General features: G+C 44.4%; 1 protein-coding gene across 2 annotated transcripts in view; it reads left to right on the forward strand.

Moving 5' to 3' along the window:
• The window catches only part of LOC119926994 (MDM2 binding protein), a 64011-nt gene that overhangs the window by 13371 nt on the left and 23129 nt on the right, over positions 1 to 27511 (forward strand). Inside the window, exons 7-13 of one of the 2 annotated variants that reach the window (XM_038745492.1) lie at positions 1651 to 1768; positions 4887 to 5021; positions 5455 to 5549; positions 10208 to 10277; positions 15186 to 15303; positions 22339 to 22512; positions 26916 to 27026. In XM_038745492.1, the coding sequence (XP_038601420.1) occupies positions 1651 to 1768; positions 4887 to 5021; positions 5455 to 5549; positions 10208 to 10277; positions 15186 to 15303; positions 22339 to 22512; positions 26916 to 27026 (821 nt within the window). The remainder of the gene's footprint in view (positions 1 to 1650; positions 1769 to 4886; positions 5022 to 5454; positions 5550 to 10207; positions 10278 to 15185; positions 15304 to 22338; positions 22513 to 26915; positions 27027 to 27511) is intronic. The other variant, XM_038745493.1, reaches the window with a different exon arrangement.

Below are 27511 nucleotides of genomic sequence, written 5' to 3' on the forward strand. Positions count from 1 at the left end.
TCCAGTGGCTACCAGTCAACCTATGCATCAGGCAAAAACTCCTCACTCTCGGCTTCAAGGCTCTCCATCACCTCGCCCCCTTCTACCTCACCTCCCTTCTCTCCTTCTCCAGCCCAGCCCGCACCCTCCGCTCCTCTGCCGTTAACCACCTCACTGTGCCTCATTCTCACCTGTCCTGCCGTCGACACCTGGCCCACGTCCTCCCCCTGGCCTGGAATGCCTTCCCTCCACACATCCGCCAAGCCAGCTCTCTTCCTCCCTTCAAAGCCCTACTGAGAGCTCATCTTCTCCAGGAGGCCTTCCCAGACTAAGCCCCCTTTTTCCTCTCCCCCTCCCCATCCCCCCCGCTCTACCTCCTTCCCCTCCCCACAGCATTTGTATATATGTATATATGTTTGTACAGATTTATTAGTGTATTTTACTTGTACATATTTATTATTCTATTTATTTTATCAGTGATGTGCATCTACCTTTACTTCTATTTATTCTGATGACTTGACACCCGTCCACATGTCTTGTTCTTTTGTCTGTCTCCCCTTCTAGACTGTGAGCCCGTTGTTGGGTAGGGACCATCTCTATATGTTGCCAACTCATACTTCCCAAGCGCTTAGTACAGTACTCTGCACACAGTAAGCGCTCAATAAATACGATTGAATGAATGAATGAGTGAACCTGGTTATTCCTTTGTAGTAGTATTGTAATAGTCTAAGGTGTATATAGTTAAAAATTTTTCAATGTTTCAGTGTAGTTTGGTGTGGTAGTATTTGACCATTGAGTTGCCCCCCAATAATAATAATAATGATAATAATAATAATAATAAAAATAGTAGTAGTAGAACAAGTAGTATTGGGCTCACAATCTAAGTAGGAGGGAGTAGGATTTAATCCCCATTCTATAGATGAAGAATCTGAGGCACAGAGAAATGAAGTGACTTGCCCGAGGTCACTCAGCAGACAAATGGCAGAACAGGGATTTAAGCCTACGTCCTCTGACTACCAGGCCTGGCTGTATCTTCGAGAACATGACCCTTCTGGCTTTCTGATTTCTGGTCCTCAGAGCCATTCTTCGTGTTCTCTTTATTTGGAAAAATAGGGAGAACTATGGGAACACTGCAGAGTCTATCTGGACTCAGGTTCATCAGTGTGGGCAAATAAAATCTGAAGTGATTTCAATAGTCATAGATTAGATTCAAACCTAAAATGATATGGTCTTGTTTTAAATCAGTTCACTTTGCATTTCCAAAAAATATGAATAATTGTCCAAAGCTGTTCTTCACCCTGTGGTCTTTAAAACAAAATTGTTATATTTAAGTGCTTACTATTTTCCAGGCACTGTACTAAGCGCTGGGGTATATACAAGCAAATCTGATTAGACATATTCCCTGTCCCACATGGGGCTCACAGTCTCAGTCCTCCATTTTACAGATGAGGGAACCAAGGCACAGAGAAGTGAAGTGACTTGGCCAAGGTTACCTAGGAGACAAGTGGTCAAGTCGGGATTAGACCCCATGTTCTATCCACTGTGCCAGCTCTGTTAAACACAGTAACTGTGTGTCCCTAGCCCTTGTGATCCAATAACCATTAATCCGTTCATTTAAGTGAAATTTCAGAAGAAATGAATTCCATTATAATTTTTGTTACATTTTTGTAGTGATTGGCAGAAAATTGCAGACTACCTGTCGGCTGATATCGTGGCTCTGGATGATCTCAACAACGTCATCAACTCAAAGGAATTATGGAGGGGGAATATTCACATATGGGAGAGAAAGGTAAAGTGATTCCTTGACAATCATAATTTAAAAATTAAGTCTTTCAAGTGTTGGCCTTTGCTTTTTTAGGTGCAGTTATTTTGTCTCTGAAGGCTCAGATTCCGTGATTTGTATGTTGACGATTAGGAAAGTATCACTTCCCCCTTCATCGAATTCATTGAACAATCTATCATTGTTAAGTAAAGGCAGCAGTTGGTACAGATCCAGGCACTCTGGTTTGTCTGATAAGGTTAATATCTCTAATACTAAATGGCCTGATCACTTGAGTGAAGATGGACAGAAGTGCTTCGAAACAAAATGGAATGATGCTAATTGAATATTCTGAAAAGCTATCTTCCAATTTTAACTAGACAACCCATATTTGCCCCCCCCCTTTAATTGAGGTGGGAAATATTCTTATTAGTAATAATAATAATCGTAATCATAATTGTGGTGTTTGTTAAACACTGTGTGCTAGGCACTGTACCTAAGCACTGGGGTGGATATAAGCATATTGGGTCGGACATAGTCCGTGTCCCACGTGGGGCTCACGGTCTTCACTCCCATTTTACAGATGAGGGAACTGAGACCCAGAGAAGCGAAGTGACTTGCCCAAGGTCACAGAGCAGACAAGTGGCGTATCTGGAATTGAAGCTCAGGTCCTTTTCACGCCCAGGCCCGGGCTCTATCTACTGGGCCACGCTGCTTCCCCATTTTACAGATGAGGTAACTGGGGCACAGAGAATGGAAGTGACTCGTCTAAGGTCACATAGTGGACAAGTGGTGGAGCCGGGATTGATACCCGGTCCTTGCTTGGGCATGTTGTCCTGGATGATCCTGGGAGCATTGGGGCCTGGTGTCACCCTGTGGGGAGGGAGTTCTGGGACTGAGTGCTCAAGAAGCAGATAAATAGTGATTCTCTGGCTTCAGACAGACAATTAGCATTATTCATTGACTACCTACCAAATGTGAAACACCATACTAAGCACTTGGGAGAGCAGACCTCACCTTGACACACATTCCTTGCCCCAAAGTTATTCTTGCACTTTCATCACTGCTACTGGTATTTATGGAGCATGTACTGTGTGCAGAGGTTGAGGTTACAGTAAAGTAAGTAGACATGCTCTCTGCCCACCAGGAGCTTATAGTCTAGTGTGGGAAAAGTCTCTAATAATTGTGGTACTTGTTAAGCAGTGGGGTAGATAGAAGCTAGTCAAGTTGGACTAAGGCCATTTCCCACATGGGGCTCACAGTCGTCATCCCCATTACAGATGAGGGAAGTGAGGTGCAGAGAACTGGGGTGCTTGCCCTTGGTCACATAGCAGACAAGTGGCAGAGCTGGGATTAGACCCCAGGTCCTTCTGACTCCCAGGCCTGGGCTCGCTCTAATAGGCCTAGTTGCTTCTACACTTAGAACAGTGCTTGGCACATAGAAAGCGCTTAACAAATACCATTATCATCATGTATCTCCACAAAGGGAGCAGATTGTTTCCCAATTGCAACTGGCATTCCTTTTTCCATCCCCTGGTCATTGTGCTTAAAAAAGAAAAAACTAAACTAAAACGTGAGTTCCCCGTCCAGGCTCTATTTCACATCCAGGAATAATCAGGTCTGAAGGGAAGAATACTTGAAAATTATCCCCTTAAAGAGCAGCAGGAGACTGCAGACAGAAGATAACTGGAGGACGTGTTGGGGTCAAGGAGGGTTTTTTTTTTTAAGAATGGGGAGACAGCATGTTTGAAAGCAGTGGGGAAGAAGCCATTGGAGAGCAAACAGTTGAAGATGGCAGTCAGGGGAGAAGGGAGGGGGCAAGTGCTTTGATAAGGTGCCAGGGGTTGGGGCCAGATGCACGGGTGGAGTTTGAGAGAAGGCAGGAGATCGCCTCTTTTGAGATACTGGTAGGAAAGATGGGAGAGTTGAAGAAGGGGCAGAACGGGGGAAGGACTGGAGAGGAGCAGGGGAGATTTCAGGGAGCTCACCTGGTGGCTTCAAGTTTTTCAATTAAATATGTGGCCAGGCGATCAAGCTCCATATAATAATAATAATAATAATGATGGCATTTGCTAAGCGCTTACTATGTGCAAAGCACTGTTCTAAGCGCTGAGGGGATATAACATGATCAGGTTGTCCCACATGGGGCTCACAGTCAATCCCCATTTACAGATGAGGTAACTGAGGCTCAGAGAAGTTAAGTGACTTGCCCAAGGTCACACAGCAGACATGTGGCGGAGCCGGGATTCAAACCCATGACCTCTGACTCCAAAGCCCGGGCTCTTTCCACTGAGCCACACTGCTTCTCTATCAGGCAGAGACTTTAAGGCTGTCAGTCAGCTTGCCCCCATCACTCAACCTCGCTTCCCTCCTACTCCAGCCCAGCCCACACACTTTTCTCCTCCAATACCAACCTACTCCCTGGCCCTACTCCTGTTTCACTCACTGTCACACCCATTGATCATGTCCTTCCTCCTGCCTGGAACTCCTTCCTGCTTAACAATCATTCAGTCGTATTTATTGAGCGCTTACTGTCTGCAAAGCACTGTACATCATCATCATCATTACTAAGCACTTGGGAAGTACAACTTGGCAACATATAGAGACAGTCCCTACCCAACAATGGGCTCACAGTCTAGGAGGGGGAGACAGACAACAAAACGTCTGACAGCTTCACTACTTTTCCCAGCTTTAAAGCCCTACTAAAATCACATCTCCTCCAGGAAGCTCTCCCCAACTAATCTCTTACCACCACTTCCATTCTCTTTTTCCCGCTCTCCTGCGTCCCCCATGTTCTTGAGTCTGTACCCCCTGAGCTCATAGGCACCCACCCTGCCCATCATCCCCACAGCACTTACGTTCGGAACTTCGTACTTGGTTGTTTCCTTTTAACGTCTGTCTTCCCCACTCCTTGAGGACAGGGAACTTGTCTACTTACTCTTTTGGACTCTCCCAAGTGCTTAGTACAGTGCTGTGCACCTAGTAAGCGTACAATGGGTACTCTTTATTGATCACAACTAGTACTCTTATGTAAGGTTTTCCTAGGTTTAACAAATTTGGCCTCACAACATTTTACTGTGATAAATTTCAAACGGAGTGTTTAATGGCTCTGGCCAAGTTTCAGTCTGTTTTCTTCATTTCATTTTAGTTTGGATCGGAGCTCACGTTTCCAGAATTTTGCTTAAAGAGCACCTCGCCGAATATTTTTAGCACATCGTATTTGAATGCTAACTTCTGTGCCAAGAATTCGGTACAATCAAAGGATAAAAATGTTTTGCCAGAGGTAAGGCATGTCTGTGATCTTGCTCTGAGCCCTATCACTGACTGTATTTTCACATTTCTGGGAAATTTATGCCAAACTATAGATAACATTCGCATTGCTAGATTCAGGAAATAATATGATCTCTCACAGATAAAGTGTCAAGTATTAACCTTTTTGAGATTCAATATGGCTCCCCCCTTCTAGACTGTGAGCCCACTGTTGGGTAGAGACCACCTCTATATGTTGCCAACTTGTACTTCCCAAGCGCTTAGTACAGTGCTCTGCACACAGTAAGCGCTCAATAAATACGATTGATTGATTAAAATATTAACATTTATAAATAGTCATTTATTAAAACATAAGTACTGCTTAGGGATTTTTTTCTCCTTTTCCAAATTAAATGCCTTGCATAAATGTTCAACGTTAATTTATACAGTTTTTTTTCCTTTTTTAGGTTTTCCATTATTACGGTCCATCTTTAGAATTCGTGCAGATGGTGGCATTACCAGATCTCCCATCCTGTTATGTATCTGACCTTGAATTTGAACTGTATCCTTTCATAACAGAGTGTAGATATTATTTATGACTTTCGATTTTTATATCAAATATAGGCTTTTTTCCCCTAGTTCTGATTTCTATGAAGACCTCTTTTTTTAGTGGTATTCGTTAAGCACTTACTCTGTTTTTTTAAAATGGTAGTTGCTAAGTGCTCGGGTAAATACATGCTAATCTGGTTGCAGTCCACATCCCACATGGGGCTCACCTTCTTAATCTCCGTTTTCCAGATGAGGGAACTAAGGCCCAGAAAAGTGAAGTGATTTGCCCAAGGTCCCACAGTGGATAAGTGGCGGAGCTGGGATTAGAACCCAGGTCCTTCTGACTCCCCCCCAGCACTTAGAACAGTGCTTTGCACATAGTAAGCACTTAATAAATGCCATCATTATTATTATTCTGACTCTCAGGCCTGAACTCTATTCATTAATCCTGTATATATGTATATATGTTTGTACATATTTTTTTACTCTATTTATTTATTTATTTATTTTATTTGTACATATCTATTCTATTTATTTTATTTTGTTAGTATGTTTGGTTTTGTTCTCTGTCTCCCCCTTTTAGACTGTGAGCCCATTGTTGGGTAGGGACTGTCTCAATATGTTGCCAATTTGTACTTCCCAAGCGCTTAGTACAGTGCTGTGCACATAGTAAGCGCTCAATAAATACGATTGATGATGATGATGATGATTAAGCCATGCTGCTTCCCACTGTGACCTTTGCTTTACATCTGCTGTGATGCTTGTTTCCGAACAACCTGTGCTGTCGGTAGGGAAATGACAAATCAATCTAGGAGGCCAGAGATACTGTAAAACAATGCCTCAGGCAAGTAATGTGCATCTCAGTGACAAGCTGAGAGCCCATTGCTGCAGATATAGACCACCAGATCTCATGGCAGTCAGGAAAGGCGTGATTCTCTGTTGGAGCAGAGCGGAGAGAGCGCCAGGCACTACAGGTAACAAACATGTCAGTACAACAGTTTCAGAAACAATGTGGCCCAGTGGACCGAGCCTGGGCCTGGGATTCAGAAGGACCTGAGGTCTTATCCTGGCTCCGCCACACATCTGCTGGGTGACCTTGGGCAAGTCACTTCACTTCTCAGGGCCTCAGTTCCCTCTTCTGTGAGCCTCATATGGGACAGGGACTGTGTCCAACCTGATTAGCTTGTATTTACCCCAGGGCTCAGTACAGTGCCCGGCGCATTGTAAGCGCTTAACAAATACTGTTTAAAAGAAACAATCGATGGTATTTATTGAGTGCTTATTGTGTTCAAAATGCTATTGAACGTCAACCCACAGGTTCAATCTGGCACCAAATCTTTTTGGTTTTGCCTTCACAACATTGCTAGAATCCACCAACGGAGTGTGGCGATAAACACATAAAATAGCACTGTGGGAGTCTGTGTGGGAGGAGTACCTAAGAGGGGACAGATTTAAGAACATAGGTGAGACAGGAGGTAGGGAGATTAGGATTGGGAGATGAGATTAGTCAGGGAAGAGGTGGAGATATGGTTTTAGTAGAGCTCTGAAGATGAGGAGAGTTGTGGTCCTTCAGATTTGTGAAGCAGAGTGGCCAAGTGGAAGGATCACGGGCCTGAGAGTCAGAGGACCTGGATCTTAATCCCGGCGCCGCCCCTTTCCTGCTCTGTGACCTTGGGCAAGTCACTTGTCTTCTCTGGGCCTCAGTTCCCTCATGTGTAAAATGGGGATTAAGACTGTGAGCCCCATGTGGGACATGGACTGTCAGACTTGATTGTCTTGTACCTACCCTAGTCCTTCATACAGCGCTTGGCATCTTGTATGTGCTTAACAAGTACCATTAAAAAAAACCTCAAAAAAACAAATACCATAATCATTTTGTGAAGTGGGAGGGAGTTCCAGGCAGGAGAGAGGGCATGAGCATGAGGTCATGAGGCCATGAGGTCATCGGCAAGAGAGAAGAGATTGAGACACAGTAAGTAGATGGGTGTTTGAAGAGCGAATTGTGAGGGGTGGGTTGTAGAGGGAGAACAGCGAGGATAGAAGGGAGAGAGCGGATTGAGGGCCTTAGTGCTGATGGTGATGCATTTCTGCTTGTCTAAATGGATGGGCAACCATTGCTAGTGATCAAGAATTGTGGGGAAAGGTGAGAAAAGGATTTAGAGAGAAGATGTGGAAATGATTTTCAGTCATGTGGAGCTTAAGGGGCTCCAGGTCATCCATACACATACCCATAAGTGCTGTGGGGCTGACAGCAGCTTTCTATTCCACTGTTTTCATTCTTGCGTGTCCCTTCCGGCGATGGGCTTCTCTTTGTTGCTAGTAAACCAACCCATGACTCACGGTTGGTGACACTACATTTAGAGAAGCAGCGTGGCTTAGTGAGAAGAGCACAAATTTGGGAGTCAGAGGTCATGGGCTCTAATCCCAGCCCTGCCACCTGTCAACTGTGTGACTTTGGGCAAGTCACTTCACTTCTCTGTGCCCGTTACCTCATCTGTAAAATGGGGATTAAAAGTGTGAGCCCCATGTGGGACAACCTGACTACCTTGTACACCCCCCCGCCCCAGCATAGTGCTTAACAAATGCCATCATCATCATCATTGTACTCTTGGACATTGTGTTTGATCCTGTTTGATATTGCTGGAACGTTCTAGAAATCAGAGAGATTGTGCTATTTATGAATCCCCAATACATAATGTGCTGAGAAAGTAGCATATGTGTATCATTTGGCTCCGTACATCTCTGATAAATCTAAAAAGCAGAGCTGTACTTCAGATAACTGATTTTTATAGTGGGCTGACAGTTGAAAGTTAAAGCTTGAGATTTGGTTCCCAGACTGTAAAGAAATATGTGATGGAGGAATTGGAATCAGCTGAACTTGGTAAAGTGCAAGAACCTAGTATAATACAAGAGCTTAGTACCGTGCTCTGCCACAGTAAGTGCTCAGTTATATTATGCAGATTTCTTCAACCACAACCGAAACATTCTCTAGGACTCGTTGGGGCATTAGGTCTCCATGAAAGCACTGTATCTTGCAGGATAGGCAAATAGATAAATTTTATAGAGTGAATAAATCCAGAATTGATTACCCATGCACTTGAACAAAATTGGGTCATAAAAAACAATAAAACTATATTCAGCATCACAAGAAGGTTGTGCTTATATGCAGTCTCTTTTGCAGGCTCCTCCTCCCCCTCCCATCCCCTTACTGTGGGGGTTCCCCAAGGTTCAGTGCTTGGTCCCCTTCTGTTCTTGATTTACACGCACTCCCTTGGTGACCTCATTCGCTCCCACAGCTTCAACTATCATCTCTACGCTGATGACACCCAGATCTACATCTCTGCCCCTGCTCTCTCCCCCTCTCTCCAGGCTCGCATCTCCTCCTGCCTTCAGGACATCTCCATCTGGATGTCTGCCCGCCACCTAAAACTCAACATGTCCAAGACTGAACTCCTTGTCTTCCCTCCCAAACCCTGCCCTCTCCCTGACTTTCCCATCTCTGTTGACGGCACTACTGTCCTTCCCGTCTCACAAGCCTGCAACCTTGGTGTCATCCTCGACTCCGCTCTGTCATTCACCCCTCACATCCAAGCCGTCACCAAAACCTGCCGGTCTCAGCTCCGCAACATTACCAAGATCCGCCCTTTCCTCTCCATCCATACTGCTACCCTGCTCGTTCAAGCTCTCATCCTATCCCGTCTGGACTACTGCATCAGCCTTCTCTCTAATCTCCCATCCTCGTGTCTCTCCCCACTTCAGTCCATACTTCATGCTGCTGCCCGGATTGTCTTTGTCCAGAAATGCTCTGGGCATGTTACTTCCCTCCTCAAAAATCTCCAGTGGCTACCAATCAATTTGCGCATCAGGCAGAAACTCCTCACCCTGGGCTTCAAGGCTCTCCATCACCTCGCCCCCTCCTACCTCACCTCCCTTCTCTCCTACAGCCCGCCCCGCACCCTCCGCTCCTCTGCCGCTAATCTCCTCACCGTGCCTTATTCTCGCCTGTCCCGCCATCGACCCCCAGCCCCCGGCCTGGAATGCCCTCTCTCTGCCCATCCGCCAAGCTAGCTCTCTTCCTCCCTTCAAGGCCCTACTGAGAGCTCATCTCCTCCAGGAGGCCTTCCCAGACAGCCCCTTCCTTCCTCTCCCCGTCGCCCCCCTCTCCATCCCCCCCGTCTTACCTCCTTCCCTTCCCCACAGCACCTGTATATATGTATATATGTTTGTACATATTTATTACTCTATTTTACTTGTACATATCTATTCTATTTATTTTATTTTGTTAGTATGTTTGGTTTTGTTCTCTGTCTCCCCCTTTTAGACTGTGAGCCCACTGTTGGGTAGGGACTATCTCTATATGTTGCCAACTTGTACTTCCCAAGCGCTTAGTACAGTGCTCTGCACACAGTAAGCGCTCAATAAATACAATTGATTGATTAAAAATTGGAAGTGTTTGTCTTTAAGGTACAGAAATTCTAAACTTAAGGTCCTTAATACCTGAACTTTGAAAGGAAACCGAATTTTGTTTTTCCTTAAAGGCATGAATTCATTAACTTTCTTAAATTTGTCCACCTTTAAAGTGTTAACTGAAAATGTAAACCTGTTCATTTGTTAAGGAAAAATGAAAAGTTCTCTTTTAAGGTTTTGTTACCCTAACTCATCTCTGTTCAGAGGCTTGTCAAGCAAAAATAATGAGAAATCCAAGTTGCTGTTGGACCAGCTGTCTTCTCTGTGTGGAAAGGTATACCAAGTCATGGTATTTTATTTATTTATGTATTTATTTTTCATTTTTAATCATGGGAGTATCGATGTGCACATGCATACACAAACACGGTATTCTAAATTTGATGTTTATAGAAACACGTTGAAGCTTATTACAGTGCCTGGCACATAGTAAGCATTTAACAAAAACCAGAAAAAAGGTTTTCTTTTTAAGCCCATGTACTTCTACTATGCAGGGTTACCAATTTTGGGATTTACTTCTTGAAAATCGAGTGAAATTGAGACTGCTTTGTAGTATATTCAGAATTCCATCCTTACTGATTTGAAGAGACCTTGTGAAATGAAATGACATGTATAAGAGTAAATTGCACTGCCAGTGAGATTTTACTGAGCTAGTGAGAAGCAGCATAGCCTAGTGGATAGAAACTGGGCCTGGCAGTCAGGAGGACCTGGGTCCTAATCCTTGCTCCTCCACTTGTCTATTGTGGGTGACTGCAGGCCAGTTCTCTCCTCTGGGCCTTAGTTACCTCATCCGTAAAATGGGGATTAAGGCTGTGGGACATGGACTGTGTCAAACGTGACTACCTTTTATCTACGCCAGCACTTAATACAGTGCCCGACATACAGTAAGCACTCAAGTACCACTCTTGGGCCACTCTTCTGTTCTTCAGTTCCCACATTCAGACTGCCACCAAACCCTATTGGTTCTCTCTTCATAACATCTATAATCCTCTTCTCTGTCCACCTACCATACTGATGGAAGCGTGTCTCAAACCCCATCTCTACTCTTGCCTCAGCCTTCTCACTGACCTCCCTGCTTCCAACTTCTCCCCTCTCCAGTTGGTGCTTCACTCTGTTGCCCCAGTCATTTTTCTAAAGTAAGATTTCTGCCCCCGCACCCCCCACTCCTTCAGTAAATCAAGTGGTTGCCCATCCACCTCCACCTCAAACAGAAACTCCTCACTGTCGGCTTTAAGGGCTGCAATCAGTTCTCTCCTTCTTACCCACCCTTGCTCCTCTCTCGCTACAGCCCAGCCCTCATGCTGTGCTCTTTGAACCCTAACCTTTTTACTGGGCCTCCAACTCGTCTCTCTCCCCACCAGCCCCTTGCTCATGCCCTCTCTCCTGCTGGGAACTTCCTCCCCTTTCATAACCAGCAGACCACCACTCTCTCCCCATCTTCAAAGCCCTACTAAAATCATATTTCCTTTAGGAAGCCTTCCGACTATTCCCTCATTCCCCCGCCCCCCCCCCCCCCCACCATATTCCCCTCCCCTCTGTCACCTATTCATTAAGTACCCCTAGGAACTTTGATACTTCTTCCTCACCCCACAGCATTTATTCTTATAAACATATCCTTGCACTCTGTTGCTTCCCCTTACCTTTACTTTAGTTTCATGTCTGTCTCTGCTCTACTGAGAGCAGGGATCATTTTTACCAATGCTACTGTACTCTCCCAAGTGCCTAGTAGTCAGTCAGTTGTATTTACTGAGTGTTTACAGTGTGCAGAGCACTGTACTAAGCACTTGGGAGAATTCTAAATAACAGTAAACAGGCACCTTCCCGCTCTGCTTTCTGCACACCCTAAATGCTCAGTAAGTGCCATTGATTGATCAATTTTCATAAACGATATTTGATGCTGCATTCTCTTGCTGGTAAAAGGGTAGACATCAGTGTCATAGCTTTTTGGGTATACTTTGAAATATTTTTGCTAATCCCTAGAATAAACTTTGATTTTATTCTTATTTATCGAGTGCTAACTGGTTGCAGAGCACTCACTATGTGCTTCTTGCAGTACGTTTACAGAAAGCTGTTTTAATTAGATTTGAGGATTTTTAAGTAGGCTAGAATTTTAACTGCACCAATCCTAATTCCTTTTATAAAAATTTCCTGAAATGGTATCTTGCAGCATCTGTGATGCTCTTTTTAAAATTAATTTTAAGAATATAATTAGACACAATTGTTTTAGAAACCAGCCAATATGTTGTTTTTCATCTTAGAAAACTAATTTGCTTATTTGAAAATGTTTTTTGAATGCTTGTAAATTTTGCTGGAAATGTTTATATAGAGTGCATTTTCTGTCTCAAAACAAATATGCAGTAATCACGCATTTCTTGCTGTGAGAAAATTGCAAAATATTTATAGTACTTTTCCCATGGTGTGGAAGTTATGTTGACTTACAGTTCCCTAGGAAAATCCATTACATTTAAGGATTGACTTTGGTCTGAAGATTGATTCTGGTGAGTTAACTTTTATTTAGCCTTTTATTCTTTTAGTGGTAATTGTTAAGCACTTACTATGTGCCAGGCACTGTACTAAGAGCTGAGGTAGGTACAAGCTAATCAGATTGGATATAGTCCATGTCCCTCATGGGGCTCACAGTCTGAATCCCCATTTTCCAGATAAGGTTACTGAGGCCCAGAGAAGTGAGTGCATGGGCACTCAGCAGACAAGGGGCGAAGCCCGGAGTAGGTACCAGGTCCTTCTAATTCCCAGGACCTGGCTCTATCCACTAGGTTATGTTGCTTCTCTGTCGAGAAGCCTTGTATTTCCTTTCTGGGAGAAAGGCATGAGTTTTGGGTGGTGTTTTTATAAACTAAAAATAATTGCATTTGAAAAAAATGGTTTGAAAAGGGGCTGAGTAGTTCAGAATAATTTTCAGATTTAGAAATTTCCTGCCCCCTCTGTTTAAAAAAAACTTGTTTTTTTCTCTGTGTGCTCAGTCATCCTACCAACATTAGAGTGAGCAGTATATACTCACTTGTGAAACCTTGCACTAGAGTGCTCATAGCAGACTGTAAGCTCATTGTGAGCAGGGAATGTGTCTGTTTATTGTGTATTGTCCTCTCCCAAGCGCTTAGTACAGTGCTGTGTACACAGTAAGCACTCAATAAATACCATTGACTGACTCACTGGAGCCAATGTCATGCACGAGCCCAAGCAGTCTCTGTGATAGCATGGCATGCTGAGAAAATTGGCATCTTAATTTTCTAACCGCAGGCTACCCAAAGCGTACATTGAAAAGGAGGCCCAATGGCATGTTCTAGTGTTTGCATTTTCCCCTTAAGTACAAGTTGTGGGAAATATTGAAAGTTGAAGGCAATACCCTGATATCATCATCAGTGGTATTTATTGAGTGCCTACTGTGTGCAGAGCGCTTTACTTACCACATGGGAGAATACAATACAACAGAGTTGGTAGACACATTTCTTGCCCACAACAGGCTTACCCTAGAGTGCATTTATTCTTTAGGGAAGGAACGTTACCTAGTAGAAAGAGCCCAGACCTGGGAGTCAGAGGATGTGGGTTCTAATCCTGGCGCTCTAACACCTGTCTGCTTTGTGACCCCGATAAGTCACTTCACTTCTCTGTGCCTGTTACCTTATCTGTAAAATGGGGATTAAGACTGTGAGCCCTGTGTGGGACAGGGACTGTGTCTGACCTGATTTGCTTTTATTTCCTCCAGTGCTTAGTACATTTCTTGGCACATAGTAAGTGCAAAACGAATACTATTTTAAAAATAAATCATCTCCTATATGTTGTTCTTTTTATTTGTGATAGTTTGAATTTTTAATGAGCGGGGACATGATTTGGAAATACCAGGCCTGAATTTGCCAGGAGGAAGTGCATAGTTTATCCTCTCCATCTTTTAAGTCTTATTGAAGGTGCATGTCCTCCAAGAGGCCTTCTCCGACTATGCCGTCTTATCCATTTCTCTCACTCCCTTCTGTGTCACCTTTCCACTTTGGCTTTGCATCCGTTATTCATCCCTCCCTCAGCCCCATAGCACTTAAGTCCATATCTGTAATTTATTGATTTCTATTAAAGTCTGTCTCCCCCTTTAGACTGTAAGCTCCTTGTGGGCAGAGAATACGTCTTCATACTCTGTTCTATTGGACTCTCCCAAGCGCTTAGTCCAGTACACACAGCAAGTGCTCAGTAAATACGGCTGATTGATTGAGGGATCCTTCATATTCTAAAGTAGTAGTGAAAAAGCCTTAGAGGTCCTTAATGGAGTAATAAGGATGGAAAGGGATTTTGTCTGAATCTGAGTTTAATCCAGATGGGTTGTTAGATCCTGTTTCATGTAAGAACAATAAATGAATAATTGTTAAAGCAGCGACTATGAACGGAAGAATGAAATGGAACGAAAAAAGCGGGTTAATGTTGCTTTGTCTACCGAGAATTCCCCCCCCCCCGCCCCGATTCATTCTACCAAAAACCAGCAAGACTTCTAGAATCTGAGGGACAGGAAGGGGAATCAATCAATTCCTGATGCTTATTGAACACCAGTAGTGTGCAGAGCAATGTTCTGAGCGCTGCAGGCTATGTAACTCTGGGGCAGCATGCTCCCTCGGTAAGTATAGTATAGTGCTAAACGCTGGTTATAGTACTTTGTCTTGTATTTATGGTATTTGTTAAGCACTTACTATATGCCAAGCAATGTACTAGTGCTGGGGTAGATACAAGCTAATCAGGAGGTAGTCAGGATGGACACAGTCCATGTCCCATGTTAATCCCCATTTTACAGATGAGGTAACTGAGGCCCAGAGAAGTGAAGTGATTTGCTCAAGGTCCCATAGACGACAAGTGGTGGAGCCAGCATTAGAACCAAGGTCCTTTTGAATCCCAGACTCGGCCTGTATCCACTAGGCTACACTGCTTCCCAGCCAAAAATTTGTAGCCAAAAATGTTTCCATTTTTCTCTGCCTGGCCTCAGGGCTGTGTGACTTTCCACAAGAGAGAAAGTTTTAGGGTTTGTTTTGTTTTATGGCATTTTTTAAGTGCTTAGTATGTGTCAAGCACTGTTCTAAGCCTGGTATACATACAATTTTATCAGGTTGGACACAGTCCCTGTCCCAAGTGGAGCTCACAGAGAAAGCAGAGCGACCATTGAAGTAACATGAAGCACATCTGTTTTTTCCAGATCGGAGCACTTTTTGTCTTGCCTTGTAGTGTAAGCGACATATCCATTCCACCACCCAGTCAGCTAAGTACCAGAAAATGGAAGGAATACATCATCAAAAAGCCCAAAAGCATCATGGGTAAGTCATTTAAATGGTGTACAGATGTCCCTGATGAAGAGATGCACGTAGAGATGGTGCATTGTGAATTCTTTCAACTGAAAGCAGAGAGAGAATGAGGTCCACGTAGTCTCGGCGGGGTTGGGGCCAGGGGCTGGGGGTGGGCTGGACCTACTGGGGAACCCAGGCCCCACTTCCAGGAGAAGGTTGCAAGACATCAGCAGCTCCCCTGACCGCACGGCCTTGGCTCTCAGCCAATCAGTGGGATTTATTGAGTGTTTACGGTGTGCAGGGCACTGGACTAAGTGCTTGGGATTGTCCAATAGAACAGAGTTGGAAGACTTGTTCCCTGCACACAAGGAGCTTACAATCTAGAGGGACAGTCTAGAGTCAATCAGTCAATCAGTGGTATTTATTGAGGCTCACTGTGGGCAGAGCACTCTACTAAGTGCCTGGGAGAGTACAGTAGAACAGTTAGCAGACATTCCCTGCCCACTGTGAGCTTTGAGTCTAGAGGGACAGTCTGTAGTCAAATCAATCAATCAGTGGTACTTATTGAGTACTTGTGTACAGAGCACTGGACTAAGCACTTGGGAGAGGACAGGTTTGATGCTCCACATGGAGCCTTTTGGCCTGTTTCAGGTAATGATTTATCTGATTGTTTTCCTCTTGGTTTTCAAACCTTTTAATTTTCAGGAATTAGTTTAATTGATCTGAGGATCAATCAGTCAATGAGTGGTATTCACTGAGCTCTTATTGTGTACTTACTAAGCGCTTAGGAAAATGCAATACAACAGAGTCGGTAGATCTGCCCCCTGCCTGGAAGGAGCTTACAGTCTAGAGGGGGAGACAGATATTAATAGAAATCAATAAATGACGGATATGTGTGTACATAAATGCTGGGGGAGATAATCTTCCACAGAGATCTTAAAAGTAATAACAATTATGGTATTTGTTAAGCGCTTACTGTGTGATAAGCAATGTTCTAAGTGACGGAGTAGATACAGGATAATCAGGTTGGACACAGTCCCTGTCCCACAAGGGGCTCACAGTCTTAGTCCCCATTTTACAGATGAGGGAACTGAGGCCCAGAGAAGTGAAGTCACTCGCCGTAGGTCACACAGCAGACAAGTCGGGGAGCCGGGGTTGGGAGCCAGATCCTTCTGACTCCCAGGCCCGGGGCTCCATCCACTAAGTCTCGCTGCCGAGGAGCACGTCACAGCTCTCTGCGGACCCTCCGATGACGGCCTGTCTCCCTCCTTATCAAACAGAAACTCCTGACTGTTGGATTTGAACCTCCCTGTCAGCAGATCTATCTTGAGCCTTCATTCCTATCACTCACCTCACATTTTTTGCTCCCTCCAACCTAGTGTCCTAATCAGTAAGCCCTTTGGGGCAGGGAGTGGTGTCGAGCAACTCTGTTATGTTGTCCTCTCCCAAGCTCTTAGTACAGTGCTCTGCACACAGTAAGTGCTCAATAACTAACACTGATGGATTGATTGAGCACTGTGCAGAGCACCGTAATAGACGCTTGGGAGTAGACAGTGCAACAGTTGATAGACACCATTCTCTGCCCATAAGAAGCTTACAGCGTAGAAGAGGAGACAGACATTAAATAAATAAATTACGGATATATACATAGTTGCTGTGGGGCCGAGGGTGGGAGTAAAAGGTGCAAATCCAAGTACAAGGGGGACCAAGGAAGGGAGGGGAGAAGAAGAAACGAGGACCTAGTCGGGGAAGGCCTTGTTCTTGCCTCACCCACCTCTGACCTCTGGTTCCCACCCGTGGAACTTCTTCCCCCTCTGAATCCCATAGACCTCACCACTCATTGTCATCATCATCATCATCATCTTTGGTATTTATTGAGCACTTACTGTGTGTAGAGCAGTGTCCTGAGCTCTTGGGAGAGTACCATACAATGGATTTGTCAGGCACGTTTACTCCCACCTTCAGAGCTCCTGAAAACCTACCTCCTCCTCCAGGAGGCCTGCCTCCACTTTCCCCCCTCACAGAGCAGACCCCCTCATCAGCCATCCAGAGCTCTTACTTACTGTGTGTGTCAGTTTGTTTATTCCATACAGTTTTCATTTTTTTTTCTTACCACATTTTGTTACCAGTTTTATCTGTTTTTCCTCATGTTATTCCCATTGCATGTATGGGGATTTGTGAATCTGTACAGTTTGTGAGTGTCTCTTTCTCTGCTTAGGTTATCAGTCTTCACAGGTGAAGCTCAGTTCTCTTGTTCTATATGGCATACTCTCTCAAAAGGCTAGTTCAGTGATCTGCACACTGTAAATGCTCAATAAACAGCAATGAATGAATTCATTGGTTTGGATACATTAGCACTCAGCTGACATCTGAGAAGCAGCATGGCCTAATGGAAAGAGCAAGAGCTCGGGAGTTATGGCCTTCCAAGAAGAACTAAAGCCATGCTAGCCACCTTTGCAGTGGTTTGCTCCAATCTTGTTGTCAATAGGGTTAATGTTCCCATTGGTTGAGGGGGGACAGCACCCCTGAGCCATCTGGGATTGGGGGGTGGTAGAAGTCACAACTGATGACCCGTGGGATTACTGGCACATGGTTGGGTAGGGATTGTCTCTGTTGCCGTTTTGTACTTTCCAAGCTCTTAGTACAGTGCTGTGCACACAGTAAGCACTCAGTAAATAACGATTGAATGACTGAAAAGACTTGGGTTCTAATTCCAGCTCTGCCAATTCTTTGCTGTGTGATTTTGGGCAAGTCACTTATCTTCTCTGTACCTCAGTTCCCTCATCTTCAAGATGGGGATTCTCCCTCCTACTGAGACTGAGCCCCATGGGGGACCTGCTTATCTTGTATCTACCCCAGTGCTTAGTACAGTGATTGGCACATGGCACTTAATAAATGCCATTGTCATCACTATCACTATTATTATTATTATTATTATGATCATTGTATGAAAATAGAGATGGGTTTTCTGGAGCGGGATTTTTATGAATTTGGTGGAAAAAGCAACGTGAGCTACGTGAGAGCTATGAATATTAGAAACGTAGTCCTGTTTGCAGCATTGACACGAGTTAATAAACCTCCAGTTACCACCTGTCAAGTCTAGAATGACACATTAAATATTTGCAAAGTGGTTATAAGTAGGGGAGTCCTTAAAATAAACCCTTGTGAAGAAAATATTTTGGTGCTTGCAAACCTCAGTGATTAAAATGCCACTGGTGGTGAAGCAGTTTAAATGAGATGTAAACAGTATGTCTTTGTTGAGATAAACATTGCTTGAATGGCTTCTTGGAGGTCAGTATTAATTTAAGTGAAGCTTTCAAATACAAATATTTGAGTAACTACAGTGAACAGAAAAATAAAATCTTTCAGCTTTTACTGGCTTTCTAGCCTTTTAACGAATACTAGAGACTGCTTTAAAGCAAGTTTAATGCAAGACTACACCTAAATCTTTTTAGAGAGATGTACAGAGGTTGGAAAAAAAGGGTTCTGAAACAACAGTTAAGTGCAGCAAGGATAGGTAAAAGGTATTATACTTAGGGAGGAAAAACAAACCATCCAAGCACAAAATCACCCTCATTATCAGAACTCAGTGACTGTTTGGACTTGGCACATACTGTTCCCCAGAGCACTGATGTGGGGAATTGCTCAATTTAAAACACTGTTTTAGGGAGAAACAGGGTGACCTAGTGGAAAGAACCCAAGCCTGGGAGTCAGAGGCCCTGGGTTCTACTTTCAGCTCCGCCACTGTGTGACCTTGAGCAAATCACTTCACTTCTATGGGCCTCAGTTCCCTCATCCGCAAAATGGGGATGAAGTACCTTTTTTTTATTATCCCTCCTACTTAAAGCTGTGAACCCCATGGGAGAAGCAGTGTGGCTTAGAAAAGGAGTATTATTACTCTATTTATTTATTTATTTTACTTGTACATATCTATTCTATTTATTTTATTTTGTTAATATGTTTGTTTTGTTCTCTGTCTCCCCCTTCTAGACTGTGAGCCCACTGTTGGGTAGGGACCGTCTCTGTATGTTGCCAACTTGTACTTCCCAAGCGCTTAGTACAGTGCTCTGCACACAGTAAGCGCTCAATAAATATGATTGATTGATTGAGTATGGCTTAGTGGATAGACCCCGGGCCTGGGAGTCAGAAGGGCCTGGGTTTGAATTCCAGCTCCAGTAATGTTTGCTGTGTGACCTTGCTCAAGTTGAGAAGCAGCGTGGCTCAGTGGAAAGGGCACGGGCTTTGGAGTCAGAGGTCATTGGTTCAAATCCCAGCTCTGTCAACTGTCAGCGGTGTGACTTTGGGCAAGTCACTTCACTTCTCTGTGCCTCAGTTACCTCATCTGGAAAATGGGGATTAAGACTTTGAGCCCCCCGTGGGACCACCTGATCACCTTGTAACCTCCCCAGCGCTTAGAACAGTGCTTTGCACATAGTAAGTGCTTAATAAAAATGCCATTATTATTATTATTATTATTATTATTATTATTATTATTATTATTATTATTGTCTGTCAAATGGGGATTAAGACCATGAGCCCAATATGGGATAGGAACTGTGTCCAACCTGATTACTTTGCATCTACCCCAGCACTTAGAGTAGTGCTTGGAACATAGTAAGCACTTAACAAGTACTATAAAATTATTATAATTACTATTATAATATGAGACCTGATCTTCTTGTATCTACCTCAGTGCTTAGCACAGTGTGTGGCACATAGTAAGCGCATAACAAATGCCACAGTTTTTATTGTAATTACTGAGAACATACCAGGAAAAGAGAAACCACAGCTCCTGCCCTCTAGTTGTCTACCAGATCGGAACAGTAGTATGTGATCAATCAATCAGTCAATAAGTTGTGTGCAGAGCACTGTACTAAGTGCTTGGGAAAGCACACTAGAATTAGTAGACAGGTTCTCTGCCCTGAAGGACTTTGCAATCTGGGGTGGCAAGGGGGACAGGGACAGAGATAGAGATAAATGCCAAGGTGAATTACTGATGGGGGAAAAAGGAAAATGGGAAATATATATGAATGTACGTGTACAGGCTCCCCCATTTCTCTGCTGTGTGACTTTGGGCAAGTTATTTAACTTCTCTGGACTTCAGTTTCCTCATCTGTAAAATGGGGATTAATACTGTGAGCCCCATATGGGACAGGGACCGTGTCCAACCTGATCAGCTAGTGTTTGCTCCAACACTTAGAAGAATGCCCGGCATATAGTAAATGCTTAACAAATACAAAAATAAGATTATGCCACACATACATACGTGTAAGAGTGCTCTGCAGGGGTGTGAGTTCTTGAGGGCTTAGGTGGCATTGAAGGTGGCAGCCCCCGGAGAAGTTGTGAAGGACTTTGACGATACGGGAAGCTGTAGTTGGCAATTTTTGAAAGAGGAAAGAGTTCCAAGCACAAGAGGGAAAGTCAGGAACAGAGCCACTGTGAATAGGTTAGCCTTAGAGGAACAAAGAGTCCGAGCTGGTTTGTAGTGAAGAGAGTGGATAAAGGAGGGTAGAGAGCTCACTGGGCCTTAAAGCCAACAGTGAGGAATTTCTACTTGATGCCAAGAGGAATGGATAACCATTCGAGGATTTTGAGGATTGGGGAGGCATATGCCGTATAAAGTTTTAGAAAATGATCAGTGTGAACTATGAACTGGAGAGATGAGACTGTAGACTGTAAGCTTGTTTTGGACAGGGAACGTGTCTATCAACTCTGTTATATTGGACTCTCCCAAGCACTTAGTCCAGTGTTTAGCACACAGTAATTAGTCAGTAAATACCATTGACTGATGAGAGGATGAAGGAAGGCAGATTAGTGAAGGAGCTGATGCAGTAGTCTGTGCGTGATATGGCAAGCGCTTGGATTAGGTAGTGATTGTTTTGGATGCAGAGGTAAGGTGGAATCTAAAAATCTCTTTTTTTAAATGGTATAAAGTGTTTACTCTATGTTAGGCAGATACAAGGTAATCAAGTTGGACACAGTCCCTGTCCTACATGGGGCTCACAGTTTTAATCCCAATTTTACAGATGAGGTTACCGAAGCACAGAGAAGTGAAGTCACTTGCCCAAGGTCACACAGAAAGCAAGTGGTGGAGCTGGAATTAGAACCCAGGTCCTTCTGACTCACAGGCCTGGGCTCTAGGCAATAGGCACCTAAATCTCGTGGTGGAAGAGCTGACAGGATTTGGCAACACAGTGAATGTGGGGATTGAATGAGAGGGAAGAATCAAGGATAGTGGCATGATTTTGTGCCTCAGGTAAGGGGAGGATCATGGTATTGTCAGCTAGGAGATTTGTAAATGTTTATATGTATGTTTCTCTAGTTAGAGTATAAACTTGTGGACAAGAGACACAGCTCTTCTTTGTTCTTTCCAAGCACTTAGTACAGTGCATTGCTGCACCCAGTGGATATTCAATAAATAATTGTAATGTGGTATTAGGCACTTGCCAAGCACTGTACTAAGCATTGGGGTAGATACAAGGCAATCAGGTCCCACTTGAAGCTCACTGTCAAAGTTGGAGGGAGGACAGGGATTGAATCCCCATTTTGCAGATGATGCTCTTTATACTAGGCCATGCTGCTTCTCAATACTTTTATTACTGCTGTTACTGCTATTACTCCTTTTATCTGAGACGAAGGTCAAGAGAGCACTTGTTCATTGAAAGGTGGAGCATTTTGTTTGGGCAAATTATGTTTCAGCTTTTAATAAATTGATATTTCTTATACCCAGCTCAGTGCTTAGTACAGTCCTTGGCACATAGTAAGCACTGAACAAATACTATAATTATTATAATTACCACTATTAATAATTTGTGACTAAAAAAAACAAATGTAATTTTGGGAATTTTGTTATCATAGAGATTTTTGGCCCATTTTTACCGCCAGCAAAAATGTCATTTGACTCATTTCAAAAGTCCTCTCATGGTCCCTCAAATTACAGCTATGTTTGCCCAGAGTGGTTTTTAGAAATTTTGGCATAAGTGTGTGATATCACATTGTATATTGATTTCTATTTATTTGACTTGAAGATGGTTTTTTAACATAATTCCTCTTATTCCCATGTAGTTCCAGATGTTGAAGTGAAAGGAGAGTGTTCTAGTTATTATTTATTGTTACGAAGCAACGGCAGTGGTGGCTGTAGAGGGACCTTGATCCATTCAGCCAACCAAATCAACGGGTCGGCCATGCTCAGTGTCATACATGGGAGGATGAAAGCAAAGGCGGAAGGGGTAGAATCAGGTAAGCCCGAGCTTTAAGCCGTAGAAGAGTAGGGTGAGGGAACCAGAATCTTAGATAACTTGATAAACTTGAATCCCAAACTTGCTGTCTCTTACCTTACCTTAGACCTGAAAAATCTGTAAGCGTGTTATGGGCAGGGATTGTGTCTGCTTATTGCTATACTGTGCTCTCCCAAGCACTTAGTACAGTGCTTTGCACATGGTAAGCGCTCAGTAAATACAATTGACTGACCGACAGAGAGCATTTCTATTAATTCTGTTGTACTCTGTTAGTACAGTGCTCTGCACGTAGTCCTCTAGACTGTAAGCTTGTTGTAAGCAGGGAATGTGTCTGTTATATTGTTCTCTCCCAGGCGCTTAGTACAGTGCTCTGCACACAGTAAGCCCTCAGTAAATATGAATGACATAGTAAGCATTCAGGAAATGCCATTGATAAAATGAGGGTTAAATACCCATTCCCCTCCTATTTAGATTCTGAGCCCCATGCAGGACAGGGACTGTGTCCACCCTGCAAATCCTGTGTCTACCCCAGTGCTTAGTACAGTGTTTGGCACAAAGTAAGTGTTAACAAATATCACAATTATTATTGTAGTTATTACAGGAAGATAGAAGTTACCTGGTCTATGTTGAACCTTGAAGCAGCGTGGCTCAGTGGAAAGAGCCCGGGCTTTGGAGTCAGAGGTCATGGGTTCAAATCCCGACTCCGCCAATTGTCAACTGTGTGACTCTGGGCAAGTCACTTAATTTCTCTGTGCCTCAGTTACCACATCTGGAAAATGGGGATTAAGACTGTGAGCCCCCTGTGGGACAACCTGATCACCTTGTAATCTCCCCAGCACTTAGAACAGTGCTTTGCACATAGTAAGTGCTTAATAAATGCCATTATTATTATTATGGTCTAATGGCTAGAACACTGACTTCGGAGTCAAAGGACCTGGGCTCTAATTGCGGCTCTACCACTCATCTGCTTTGTGACTTTGGGCAGGTCACTTCACTTTCCCTGGGCCTCAGTTCTCTCATCTGGAAAATGGGGTGAAACCTGTGAGCCCCATGTGGGACGTGGACTGTGTCCAACCCAATAAGCTTATTTCTACCCCAGAGCTTAATAGAGTGCCTGGCACAGGATAAGTGCTTAACAAATACCATTTTCAAAAAAAATTGCTAGACAACCATGTCCAGTTGTGGCTCAGCCCATTAGGAAGTGTGAATGACAGTGATTTGATGGGGTTTGGAAGAGCCAAAAAGTTGACTAAAGTGTCTGAAAGCAATTTAAAGGGCTCTGAAGGATTTCCTGCCTTAACTCAGCCCTCTCTTCTGCCAGACAAAACTATTTCTCCTCCCTTATTGACACCCATGCCCATCACCCCCGCCAGCTCTTCCGTACATTCAACTCCCTTCTCAGGCCCCCGGTTCCTCCCCCTCCTCCTTCCCTCACCCCCAGCGATCTGGCCTCCTACTTCATTAACAAAATTAAATCCATCAGGTCCGACCTCCCCAAAGTCACTTCCCCCCCTTCTCCAACCCCCCGGCTCTCAACACTCCCTGCTACTCTCCCATCCTTCCCAGCAGTATCCTCAGAGGAGCTCTCCTCCCTCCTCTCAAGTGCTACTCCGGCCACCTGTGCTTCTGACCCCATTCCCTCTCATCTCATGAAATCTCTCGCTGCATCCCTTCTCCCCTCCTTAACTTCCATCTTCAACCGCTCACTCTCCACTGGTTCCTTCCCCTCTGCCTTCAAACATGCCCATGTCTCTCCCATGCTAAAAAAACCCTCTCTTGACCCCACCTCACCTTCTAGTTATCGCCCCATATCCCTCCTACCATTCCTTTCCAAACTCCTTGAACGAGTTGTCTACACGCGCTGCCTAGAATTCCTCAACAACAACTCTCTCCTCGACCCCCTCCAGTCTGGCTTCCGTCCCCTACATTCCACGGAAACTGCCCTCTCAAAGGTCACCAATGACCTCCTGCTTGCCAAATCCAGTGGCTCATACTCTGTCCTAATCCTCCTCGACCTCTCAGCTGCCTTTGACACTGTTGACCACCCCCTTCTCCTCAACATGCTATCTGACCTTGGCTTCACAGACTCCGTCGTCTCCTGGTTCTCCTCTTATCTCTCCGATCGCTCTTTCTCAATCTCTTTTGCAGGCTCCTCCTCCCCCTCCCATCCCCTTACTGTGGGGGTTCCCCAAGGTTCAGTGCTTGGTCCCCTTCTGTTCTCAAACTACACGCACTCCCTTGGTGACCTCATTCGCTCCCACGGCTTCCACTATCATCTCTACGCTGATGACACCCAGATCTACATCTCTGCCCCTGCTTTCTCCCCCTCCCTCCAGGCTCGCATCTCCTCCTGCCTTCAGTACATCTCCATCTGGATGTCTGCCCGCCACCTAAAGCTCAACATGTCGAAGACTGAACTCCTTGTCTTCCCTCCCAAACCTTGTCCTCTCCCTGACTTTCCCATCTCTGTTGACGGCACTACCATCCTTCCCGTCTCACAAGCCTGCAACCTGGGTGTCATCCTCGACTCCGCTCTCTCATTCACCCCTCACATCCAAGCCGTCACCAAAACCTGCCGGTCTCAGCTCCACAACATTGCCAAGATCCGCCCTTTCCTCTCCATCCATACCGCTACCCTGCTCGTTCAAGCTCTCATCCTATCCCGTCTGGACTACTGCATCAGCCTTCTCTCTGATCTCCCATCCTCGTGTCTCTCCACTTCAATCCATACTTCATGCTGCTGCCCGGATTATCTTTGTCCAGAAACGCTCTGGGCATATTACTCCCCTTCTCAAAAATCTCCAGTGGCTACCAATCAATCTGCGCATCAGGCAGAAACTCCTCACCCTGGGCTTCAAGGCTCTCCATCACCTCGCCCCCTCCTACCTCACCTCCCTTCTCTCCTTCTACAGCCCAGCCCGCACCCTCCGCTCCTCCGCCGCTAATCTCCTCACCGTACCTCGTTCTCGCCTGTCCCGCCATCGACCCCCGGCCCACGTCATCCCCTGGGCCTGGAATGCCCTCTCTCTGCCCCTCCGCCAAGCTAGCTCTCTTCCTCCCTTCAAGGCCTTGCTGAGAGCTCACCTCCTCCAGGAGGCCTTCCCAGACTGAGCCCCTTCCTTCCTCTCCCCCTCGTCCCCCTCTCCATCCCCCCCATTTTACCTCCTTCCCTTCCCCACAGCACCTGTATATATGTATATATGTTTGTACATATTTATTACTCTATTTATTTATTTTACTTGTACATATCTATTCTATTTATTTTATTTTGTTAGTATGTTTGGTTTTGTTCTCTGTCTCCCCCTTTTAGACTGTGAGCCCAATGTTGGGTAGGGACTGTCTCTCTATGTTGCCAATTTGTACTTCCCAAGCGCTTAGTACAGTGCTCTGCACATAGTAAGCGCTCAATAAATATGATTGATTGATTGATTGATTGATTTCACCTAAAAAAAGAAGAGGCCAATGATAGATATAATAGTCTGGAACCATATGAAGGATTAGTCTACCAAGAGTGGCAATTCACCGCTCAGAATTTTCAACTGCGGACAGAAGAAAACAGGCCCAAGCTTCATCTTGAGAGATTTAGGATAGCCACTGGCATTTTTGGACGGTAAAGCGTAGCTCAAGCAGTGTAGTTTGCTGAAGGAGGAAGGCGCTAAAATCCTATGAGCGGATAAACAAACTCTGGCCTAGTTTAAGCCTGAAGCCAGGAGACTGGGCTCTTCTTCCAGTGGTTCTTCACGTGGGCAGGGAATGTGTCTGTTTATTGTTATATTGGACTCTCTCCAAGTGCTTACTATGATGCTCTGCACACAGTAAGCACTCAATAAGTACGATTGAATGAATGAATAAAAGTCTGTGGTTGTAGAAATCTTTGCAGTATTGGCATAACGTGTATAGAATGTCAATAGCACCCAAAATGCAATCTGAAATGATCACAGGAACAATGCTTTAGCTCTTAGATTACACTGGACTTCCATCAAGGACCGTATCTACCAATGCTGTTGTATCGTACTCTCCCAAGTGCTTAGTCCAATGCTCTGCACACAGTAAGTGCTCAGTAAATGCCATTAATTGATTAATCAAGCTTTTCACTAGTGGCCTCAATTTGCCAAGGCCTCATGGCATATGTTGTATTTGACTCTCCCAAGCGCTTAGTACAGTGCTCTGCATTTAGTAAGCACTCAATAAATGCCATCGATTGATATATAGGGGCCATATTGGTTGCCTTTTTTTGTTGGGACTTAGGTATTCAAAATACAAGCGATTTATGCAAATACACATTACTTGGAACTGTTGGACAGGTGTGGGAATTTAAGGAAGGGATACATCTAAGTTGTTTTGTGTTTCGTGGTGTGACTCAACTTGAGTAACTTTTGACACTTTTTTTCCTAACCCATTTAGGCTACATTACTGATTTTGTGAGGTCACTTCCATGTTTCTCAGGAGAGTGTATTATTCGGAGAGAGAAGAAAATAGCAAAAGTTCAAGCTTTGGCTTTGCAAGAGTATCTGAGTAAGTAACGGAGTATGTAAAATATCAGATTTTGCAAAATCGTGATAAGTTGGAAAGCAAGTAATCTTTCCTCTGAATTTGACTGAATTCACAGCACCCTAAACCAACTGGGTTTGTTTCTTGAAAAGGGAAAAGTAACAGTGTTTGTTACTCAGTAGGTGTAAGTCTTGGGAGTATTCAGTTATTAGTTACTGACAGTGGTTTGCTCTTTTTCTGAACTGCCTGTCCTTCCCTCCTTGGGACTCTTTTTGAGTGTGTTTGCGGGGCCTACAGCTTCCTTTTCCATTATCTCACCTTGTTCCCTTTTTTCTTTTTAATGGTATTTGTTAAGCATTTACTATGTGTTAAGCGCTGGGGTAGATGCAAACTGAGCAGGCAGACACCGTCCCTGTCCCACATGGGGCTCATAGTCTTAACCCCCATTTTACAGATGAGGTGACTGAGGCCCAGTGACTGATCCATGGTCACACTGCAGCCAGGTGGCA

Source organism: Tachyglossus aculeatus, chromosome 4 (genome assembly GCF_015852505.1).
Source record: "Tachyglossus aculeatus isolate mTacAcu1 chromosome 4, mTacAcu1.pri, whole genome shotgun sequence".
NCBI lineage: Eukaryota > Metazoa > Chordata > Mammalia > Monotremata > Tachyglossidae > Tachyglossus > Tachyglossus aculeatus.